The sequence below is a fragment of the Carcharodon carcharias genome, chromosome 32 (assembly GCF_017639515.1).
Source record: "Carcharodon carcharias isolate sCarCar2 chromosome 32, sCarCar2.pri, whole genome shotgun sequence".
NCBI classification, from domain to species: Eukaryota; Metazoa; Chordata; class Chondrichthyes; order Lamniformes; family Lamnidae; genus Carcharodon; species Carcharodon carcharias.
In genome coordinates this window covers 8,735,624-8,745,948 of record NC_054498.1, presented here as the reverse complement: position 1 = coordinate 8,745,948, position 10,325 = coordinate 8,735,624, and the positions used below count along the sequence as shown (strand labels likewise).

At 43.0% G+C, this 10,325-nt stretch overlaps 1 protein-coding gene across 1 annotated transcript in view; it reads left to right on the top strand.

Annotated features, from left to right (window-relative positions):
• Positions 1 to 8,754, top strand: part of LOC121271938 (insulin gene enhancer protein ISL-2-like) — a 9,914-nt gene extending 1,160 nt beyond the window's left edge. Inside the window, 4 exon segments of the mRNA XM_041178195.1 lie at positions 1 to 169; positions 1,695 to 1,981; positions 4,109 to 4,276; positions 7,858 to 8,754. The exon segment at positions 1 to 169 is cut by the window's left edge and continues 12 nt beyond it. Coding sequence (XP_041034129.1) covers positions 1 to 169; positions 1,695 to 1,981; positions 4,109 to 4,276; positions 7,858 to 7,974 — 741 coding nt within the window. The 3' untranslated portion in view covers positions 7,975 to 8,754.
• The last annotated feature ends 1,571 nt before the right edge of the window (positions 8,755 to 10,325 follow it).

The following is a 10,325-nucleotide window of genomic DNA, read 5'->3' as shown; positions in this document are numbered from 1 at the left end:
GACTGTTTCCGTTGCGTGGCGTGCAGTCGGCAGCTCACCCCCGGCGATGAGTTCGCTCTTCGGGACGACGAGCTCTTCTGCCGAGCCGACCACGACGTGGTGGAGAGAGCCTCGGCCGGGGGAGATCCCCTCAGCCCAGTCCCGAGCAACAGACCCCTCCAGATGGCAGGTAAAAGGGACAGAGTCAGCTGCAGACGAGGCAGCCCATTCGCTACATGACCTTCAGCCTAAATCTAATAAGCACATTTTTCAATTAGCAAATAGGAAAATTGAGGGGAGGGAAAGTGTATGAGAAGCAGACAATGCACAGATAAATCCTCCCACCTCCTTCTGCTCCGGCTGTATTTGTTAAATATATCAGGGTATTTGCACTTGACATTAAATATATCAAGAATAAGTTTGGTATCTAATCTTTAGCAATCGAAACAACTGTGTCATAGTTTATAGTCTCCCTTTATTTTCCAAAACATGTCTTTAAATCAAACATATTTGGAGGAAACCTTATAAAAATTATAACCTGGTGGAACTAGCCGCACACACTCGGGAAAGCAGAAGGCAAACGAGAAAATATCTTGTTCTTCAGACTTTAAAAAGTACTTAATAAAAAAGACAACTCTGGCCTCGCTTAATCATTTTCAGCGGCGTCTATTCTCAATTTCCCCTCAATCCGAACACATTTTAAATCCAAAACAAAAACAAAAAATACCTGGAAAAACTCAGCAGGTCTGGCAGCATCTGCGGAGAGGAACAAACGTTTGGAGTCCGCATGAGTCCGTTTTGAGTCATGAGGACTCGAAACGTTAACTGTGCTCCTCTCCACAGATGCTGCCAGACCTGCTGAGTTTTTCCAGGAATTTTTGTTTTTGTTTTGGATTTCCAACATCCGCAGTTTTTTGCTTTTAAATTTTAAATCGAAGCGGGAAATTATCTGAATTCGTAGATCAGATATTTCAGCTAAATCTTTTGCACACAAAAATTGTATTGGTTGTGAGGGGTTTAAACACGCGTTTAAAGTGAATTAGATTCAGACTTAAAAATACTGTTTCTATTCTGTATATATCATGGACACATATAAAGATTTAATTTTGTGGAATTCGCTAAGATTTGGGTTAACGAAGTAGGGTTGCATGGTTTATATCAATATTAACATGTTTCGCTGTAGGTTTATAGCGGATTCTCAGTAATTTAATGTATCTCTAACTATCGATAAGTAATATATAAGAGAGATCAAACTGATAATATATCCGGGCTCTACAATGTACATTAAGTCAGGTCTCTTTATATATTACAATGTTTTTGCACACACCAAGTATAGGCCTGGTGTGTAAATGGAGATGGGGATGTGTGCTTTTTCTAGAAATTAAATCGTAAAAGACTCCCCTTTAGTTTTGGTGCATTTTGGGAGTTGTTTGTCCTGAGAGCAGAGGCTTGAAGTCGTTGCCAGTTTTGACTAAGTACAGTATCCATTCGAATCAAAACCTATTATAAAAAAAAGCATTTTTTTTTTCTCCAGTTGAGACCAACCCTGTTGGAGAATCCATGTGGAAATTTTAAAGACTGGGCCTGTGCTTTGCATTGGACTAGGTGCAGATACAACAGGGGTGTTATATTTGTGTGTGTGTGTGTGTCTTATCACTCCTGCCATATGGGTGCGTTTTAAAAAAAAAATGTTTTTTATTGCTGCTTTGCAGCAGAACCCATCTCGGCCCGGCAGCCATCTCTGAGGCCCCACGTTCACAAGCAACAGGAGAAGACGACCCGGGTACGGACGGTATTGAACGAGAAGCAACTGCACACATTGCGGACCTGCTATGCAGCCAACCCCAGGCCCGACGCCCTGATGAAAGAGCAGCTCGTGGAAATGACCGGCCTCAGTCCCAGGGTCATCCGGGTCTGGTTTCAAAATAAACGCTGTAAGGATAAAAAGAAAATAACTCTCATGAAGCAGATTCAACAGCAGCAGCAGCACAGTGAAAAAACCGTGAGTCCCCCGAGCACCACAAGCTTTCGACCAGTGAGAAAGTGATTTGCGTTTTAATTTTTTTTTAAGTGTCAAAACGGAAATTTAACTTTTTAAAAATTGCAAGTTCGAAGGGGAGGTTACACAGCTCCTGTGATCACAGGAGAAATATAATTTATTTCTACATGATATCGTAAGGGCTGCGCTTCTCTGTGTCAGTCAGTTGCCTGTAAAATTAGCAATGAAACAGCAGAGCAGAGTTAATCCTACTGATTTTGTTGGAGTTGATTCAATTAAGAGAAAGCTTTCTAACATTGAAACGATAAAGATCTCAAAGCTGGAAATTCGCCGCACTATTGTCAGTTGGCAATGATGCTGTTGGGCATTTAAAAAAAAAACATAAAATGTTTAAAACTGCAGAAAATACCCCGTAATAGGATTAAACGTTTGAGACGATTGGACCGTAATAACCGGAAGGCAGGATTTTTATATAAATACTACATTTCTTAATCTAATAATTGAGGAGGTTTGAGTTCAGTCCTCTTTTAAAAGCACTTTAAAATAACAGCAGCAAGAATAAGGACGAGAGTTCCTTGGTTTATTTAAAGTGTTTAAAATGATACCTACACCGGGACACATCGGGTCCAAGTAGAAAGTCAACGAGATGTCCATCACAGCAAAGTGTAGACACAGATGTCACCCAAAGTCAAGAGTGATGGGGCCTGGGGGTGTAGTATACATGAGCACGGGGGAAAAAAATGTTGCTTGTGTGAATATATCCCAGATTCCTTTTACTGTTTGTGGATTGTCTTTAGTAATCCCAAAGCCCCTGTGGCGAAGCTTACACCGTCTGATAGAGGCAGTTGGTTGGATTAGGAATGAGGAATTCAAGGCACCTTGACCGGGGCTGCTTTTAACTTTTTATTGCGTGATCGGTGCGTTTGAGAAATAAAATGTAGAAGCGGAAACAACTGGCTCAGTCAGCGAAACCTCAGCAGAGGGACTCCGCTGAAGACCGCGTTCACCAAACAGAATCTGGTCGGGCTCTTTGCTACAGACGCATTTTTGTGATGTACGAATTCATACGGAGTTTGTGGGGAAGATAGAATTAAGTACAGTAACAATGATAATGCAGGAGGCGCTGGAGATTTAGTTAAGGAGCCGGGAACGGTAAATACCTTAGGGGGGAGTCAAAGCCACGAAGAAGGACATTTTGTTGCAAATATGTGACCGGACTGCCTGGGTAATGTGGAGGGAGGGGAGGGGGGATGGGGGTGGGGGGTGGGTGAGAGTGAGGGGTTGGGGTGGGGGTGGGGGGGGGGAGAGAAGGGCGGTCTCTGACTCTCCCCTCCCTCTCTCTTTCTCTATCCCTACAGTCCATTAAAGGCAGTGCCGTACGTTTAGGGCAGGAAAGATGATTTTATTACAAATAAGCAGCTTGTTTAGACTGGGCGCACACCAGTGGGGTGGGGTGGGTGGAAAGAGATAATTTTGTTATGTTGTCTTCAACGCTCCGCATTATGTAAATACCGTTTCGTGGCTTCGCCTCCTATCTGTCTGGGGAACAGTTGTGGCAAACCATCCGACATACAGTACTGTAGAACCAGGAAACATTAGCTGCCTGCCTGTGAATTAGATATGTTTAAAAAGTGGTATATTTATATAGCAGTAATTATGTGGGCCCCCTTCCTAACGGACAATGACCTCTATTTCTACACAGGCAAATCTGTGTAACGATATAAGGTGTCACACCATACGGTTTATTTCCCAGCTCAATCAATGTTATATTTGTCAGGTTATACCCTGAGATGTTTAGTTAATGCTGTTTTGATTTCAATCTTTATACCAGATACACAATTGTAAGCACACCGTATGTGCCCAGGGATACTGGTTGTGTAGGAAAATACATTGCAAGCCTGCAGCTATTTTCAAAGTGTACTGGGAGGGAAAGTGAACGAAATTGTGGAACCGATTCACAAATAATTGATACAAAATCTCCCAATGGCTTGTATGAAGAAATTGAGTTTGATGTTTTCATTCACTGATCCCTGTATTCCAGCCCCGGGTTTGGGGAAACTCTAGACTTCCTGTTTGCTGTGGTCATGGGGCGATGGAGAGGTCACTATTTGGGCCTTGTCTGCCCCACAGAGTCTGCAAGGCTTGACGGGGACGCCGATGGTAGCGGGGAGTCCGATCCGACATGATGGCTCCGTCCAAGGGAACGCGGTGGAGGTCCAGTCTTACCAGCCGCCTTGGAAAGCGCTCAGTGAGTTCGCACTGCAGACGGAGCTCGATCAACCTGCCTTCCAGCAGCTGGTGAGTATGAGAGCCGCGCCGGCGAGGCGGGATAACCGAGTGAGAAGCCCCAGAGGTAGCCCCGAAGCGGGGCAATGCTGTATTTTAGCGGCAGCTGTCAGATTTAGCATCGGAAGATCCCATCATTTCCATTCTATCTTGAGATTAGTTGTTACCTACAGAACATCTCCCAACTGTGTGAAGTTAAACACTTATAAAAACAATACATTTCTATTTATATAGCGCCGTTAACATCCCAAGGCGCTTCACGGGAGTATTAATAAACAAAATGACACTGAGCCATATAAGGAGATAGTAAGTCTGATGACCAATAGCTTATTCAGGTTTTAAGGCTGTAATAATAAGGTTGGGAAAAGGAAGTGTTTAACTGGACACAAAGATAGAAATTAACACGCCTTGAAAGGAGTGATGTTTAGAACATACGAATGGATAAATCTGACACTTGCTTCCAATGTGCAGCGTCCATTCAGTCAGTATCTGAGGCTCGGCCCGTTCTGCTGAATGTGTTTGGTTTGATATATCCCACTCTGGATCGAATTCGGTGCTTGTACGTTGATTTGAACAGCAGTGCTGATCCAGATTTGGTTTTGAAATGAGCATGGGAGAGCAGCGCAGGGGGTGAAACCCTTTTGACATCTGGGCACCTGGTGCTTATGAAGATACAGTATCGTCCGGCAGGGTTGATACACATCACCCGAAATAGCAACATTGTCAAACACAAACTTCACAATCCACCAGGCCCCAACCATTGGAGAGCATCACAGTTTTAATTTACATAATCATGGCCTAGGTACTATATATCTGGCTAATAGGTCACCTGTCGACGCGCAGGAGCCCCAGAACCACTCATCAGAAAAAAGGCATAGTATCAGCAGCATAGATTAACCCTCCCGGTGTACCTTCTGTGCACTCGGGGCACAGAGATGCGCACTCAGTGCTTATTAGATACAAGCGCAGCACCGTATTGGACAAGATGGTTTAGTGAGGTCCAGCGGCCTGAATGCCTGACAGGCTTATCAAGTTGCCATCAGCCATCACAGGAGCTACACTGCTGTAAACTGACATCAACTGCCCAGGAATCCCCCCAACCCCCAAACCCCCACCCGACCATCCTTTGGGGACGATCTCAAAGCAGAAGTATATTGTAAAATAAAAATCACCAGGACCCGTCAGCGAACTCAGCAGAGTTCCTGTCTATTACCTAATAGTCTCAATCAGAAATGGCCTTCACTTAGCCCTGTGCAATAAAGCATCTAGATAAATGAGATGGGATATTTAGAATTTGTACCTACAGGCCGTGCAGTATTTACTTGTTTACAGTATATATCGCTGAACAACATTTATTCATTTATAGCGAATAGGTATATACAATATATATGCACAGCATATAGTTATGTACAGTATAATTGTGTATGTATATAAATTGCTGTGTATATTCCTGTAAGGTGCGCATACCCAGCATCCATCTGTACACTATATATTTCTGAACAGCATTTTGATTTTAAACATACACCAATGAAAGGGCTGTGCATTTATATAGTATCTCAAGTCCCCAAATCTCCCGAAATGCTTGACAGCCAAGGATCTCAAATTATGCACAGCAAGCTCCCATTAAGAGATAAACGATCAGTCAGTCTTTTTTTTTTGGCGATGTTAGTTACTGGCCAAGACAGGGGGGGAGAAATCCTTTGTCTTTCTCCAGAGAAATATTTTGGATGCACGGGAGCATACAGGCAAGATCTTGGTTTAGCATCTTATCCAAAAGGTGGCATCTCAGACAATGCAGCACTCCCCCAGTGATTGCATGGGGGTTTCGGCAAACCTCATGGGCTATATTTTGCAGCAGAAATAATGGTGAAGTTCAGTTTTATTTATCTAGGAACCAGACAGCAAAAGCACATATGTGCAGTTAAACACAGAAATACAGAAGTGTTTGCCTGAAATTCCCAGATCCTCTAAAACCTGCACCATAACACAATAATACACCATTTCATGTGCCCAAGAACCTGGAGTTGCTCCACATCTACTCCATAGAAATGGAGTAAACTTGTTGGAAAAAGTTAGAGCTTGTCCATTCTAGTCTAAGTACTCTTTTAACAGTGTGATAATTATTAATTACTGCCAAATAATCTCTGGCACTGAAAATTAATTTTAACTATTTCAGAGATATATCAAATAAACACAAGTTTTTAATTTTTCTTGCACTCTCTTTATCTCACTCATTTAATCTAGTATTCCTTTCCTTCACTTTGATTTATTTTCTCTACCTGATTTGACTTTGAATTCACTATTCCAATTGGTACTTCCTGGTTGAGACTCTCATTAATGATTCTTCAAACTGATTAGTTAAGGAGACACACAGTCGCTTACCCCATTCACATAGGTCCCAGATCCCCTGTAGAGGACCCTTTGCTTTTTGGCTAATTGGCTGAAAGGAACCTCCAGTGCAAAAGCCCAGGGAAAGCTAATGCGCAAGTGCACTGTGATCAGCAATGTACAAAATGTGGCACATTCAACTCCTGGGTAGAGCCCTTACCACTTTTTGTCTCTTGAAAATATAAGGAAAATATAATAGGAGTGATACAGGTTTGGAATAATTTATTAAGCAAAGTAATGGAGAGTTGGGGGTTGGTGTTAATTCAGTTTCAACCAGTGTCAATAACAGGAAAAGTTAGAAAACTGAAGGATGGGCCTAGATGGAGTCCGTCACTTATGCTGTTAAATATTTACCCATCCCCTTAGCAGGTAAGTTGGAGGTCTTATAGGTACTGGATAGTGTCTCTGGGCCAGAAGCTCCAGGTTCAAGTCCCACTCCAGGACTTGATGGCCAAGGAAGGTGTATTCATGATGCAGCCAAACAGGTTGATTATCAATTGTAAATCCTTCCAACACATGCCAATGGCAGATGGTGAGTGTGGGAGAGATTCTTGGTCAGCCATGTGATGGAAAGAACATTGGAGCCTCCACCATCACTATCCACAGCCCCAGGCTACAACATGCATGGAAAAGTGGTGTTGCCAAAGCAACTCAGGCTCCTTGGGATGGCTGGTGGGGATCAGATTGGTGCTGACAGTATGGGGTTCGATTCCCCGGTCTGGCTGGGGTGGACTCGGGATCTGCCCCCTTGCCCTATCTTTGGTGAAGGTTGAAAATAAGCGGGTTAGTTAAGGCATAAAGGAATTTTCTCCATTTGCTGATTAATTAGAATATTCCTTGCATTGCATTGATGCAGCTTGCGAGTATCCAAATCTGCCCATCGATGGGCATATTGCTGGCTACATCCTGTTAAATGGTTACAAGCTGCATTTACTATGTAACCTAATGAGTGTTAACTGTATAGCTTGTGAATTTAAAATACTCCAATGTAACAAAGGGAAATGGTCCGTTAACACTGCTCAATATTCCATGCCCACCTTCCCCCAAACCCTTGTTAAACTCCTGTGAACTTGCCGCTTTTTATTGAGGCACATGTTATATGATTTACAAGCCTCAGGCTACACTTAGAATGGAAGGACTCGCCTATGTGTGTGTTTCCCCCACCCACCCCCCTCCCCCCCCCCCGCCCCCTTTGGCCTCCACAGGTAACTTTTTCGGAATCGGGCTCGTTGCCCAACTCCTCTGGAAGTGATGTGACCTCCCTGTCTTCGCAACTGCCGGACACCCCGAACAGCATGGTACCAAGTCCCGTGGAGACGTGAGGTGCGAGTTTCAGACTATTGCAGTCCCCACAGACCCGGCCACCGCATGTTCCTGAAACCCCGCATGATCAAAGCGCAGCTACAAGCACCAGAAACGCTCCTCGCTACCAGTTTTATATATATATTTATATATATATATATATATATATATATATATATATATATATACACACATATCATATATCAGAAGACTCGTAACGACTGCCAACAATATGCACAAGGAATTTTTACCAACAAACTCTGCCACCACCGAACTTGTCATTGAATCTACGAGTTCTAAGTACATTCAAGCCATTTTGGGTATCGAGGAGACTAGACAGACGGAGAGACAGGAGGTGAACCCCTGAGGATTTAATGTTCAAATCATCTAACGGGCGAAGACAGAAAACGATGATTCTTTTAAAAAAAAATCCATTCTTCCTGAAGCCATCTTAAATGTTGCATCTCGTTCAGCGTTGTGACCAGGGCTACTTCTCATGGTCAAGTTTTGCCTGGATCCTCTCTCTCTCTCTTCGAACTGAAATTCATTTCACGTCTCACTCCAGCGACTCTTAGACAGGCAGTAATACGGTCCAGCATCTCTTTTCGTTATGTTGGTTGTTTCAAAAAAAATTCGGCATGATCACTGGAAAATGTTACAGTATGGAAGCATTTTTTTTTAGAAAAACACACACGAGTTAAAGTGTATATGTACCAATCTCGGCGGAGGAGAAACTATGTGAACCTCTTAAAGGAACGAAGTAAGTTATTGCTATTTATTGTAAGAGCCGCAGTTGATACTGGGATTAATATTTGATCTTAATAAAGATAAAAGTATCAGTTCTGTAATGTATCAGTTCTGTAAAGTGTGCTCAGGTTTTTTACGTTAATGTATTGAAACTGCAGGAGGTTGTACACAGATTCTGGTTTGAAAGGAGCAGCAGAGTGGGTGATAGACCCCTCACCCCCGTTATATTTTAAACGGTTTCCCAAAGCACTTCAAACTCCAAGCTTAAAGTTGTAGGGAGGAAGTGAGGGCGGGGAATGAGCGGGCCAGGGGTATGGGAATGGAAATACAACGGCTCGTCAGTTTCAAATCAGTTTCCAGCAGTTCCTGATGCAGCTCCATCCAGTCATGAACAGAGTGGCTGGAATCCAACCTTATATTTCCCAGCGGGTACCAATGGGAATCACAATTTCAGATGAGAGGGGCCATGTTATAAGATGAAGGATTGCAACACAATTGCTAAAAGCTTTGGGCGGCCGGTGGGGTGGGGGGGGGGGTGGTTGGTGGTGGTGGTGTGGGGGGTGGGTGGAGACTTTACAATTTATTATTAGGCGATAGTAGAGACTTCAGATGTTGTTTTCTGCAGGAGTTCTGATGAGCAGCAGAGTGTCACTGAGCATATTTTTAAAAAATCAGATCGGACCGCTCAAATTTCAGGTGTAATAAACAGATTGATCGAAAGACACACTGGTAACCACCTCAGGATCAGAACCTCTGGGCTCGGCACTAAGGGAAGGCCAGTTCTATGTTCACTTACTAATACATGGCAATGCAGTCAATAATAATGAAATCTGACTTCAGTATACATATTTAAAAAAAAAACTCCGAAACCCCAAAGATAAAATAGTAGGCGAATATTATAGGCATATATAATAGTCGCGTATATAAATGGAAGAGTTTAGATTCCAAATTGTGTGCAGAATATATCCTTATAGCCTCAGTCGCAAATGACAGACATCCAAGAGATTGAGAAATGGAATTGCGATTTCCCAGTAAATATATTTCTGGTGAGTTAGACATAGAGACATCAGTTACCAAGGGATGAACATGAGTGGCAGCTCGGCGGGGTCAGTGTGCTATTCCAGATCTGGACTGATATATGCTCTTAGCCCACAGTATCAGTCCATAGTAATTAATGTGTTAAGATTAATGAACCGGGTGGATAAAAGGACCCAAGTACCAAACACACACGGAACCGAAATAGCAGAGGCTGCCAAACACTCCGGTGGGAAAATACCAGCCCATATCAAATCGTTTACAGCTACCAGGATGAAAGTGTGTATTTGTAGATAGATCCGACAGGACAGATGTTTGATTACAAAAACAAAAATACCTGGAAAAACTCAGCAGGTCTGGCAGCATCTGCGGAGAGGAACACAGATGTTAGATTAGCTAGATTAGATAGATAGACAGACAAAACTGTGTAAATTGAATCAGAACGGCTTTTGACAGGGAATGTTGCACTGAATTGGATCAGAATGTTCCTACCGATGGAAGTGGTTGAGGATGGGATATTTGTGGTATGTTTAGTTTGAATGAGAAGGAAGCTGGGATCAGTTATCCCTTTTGTGCAAATCCCACGTTC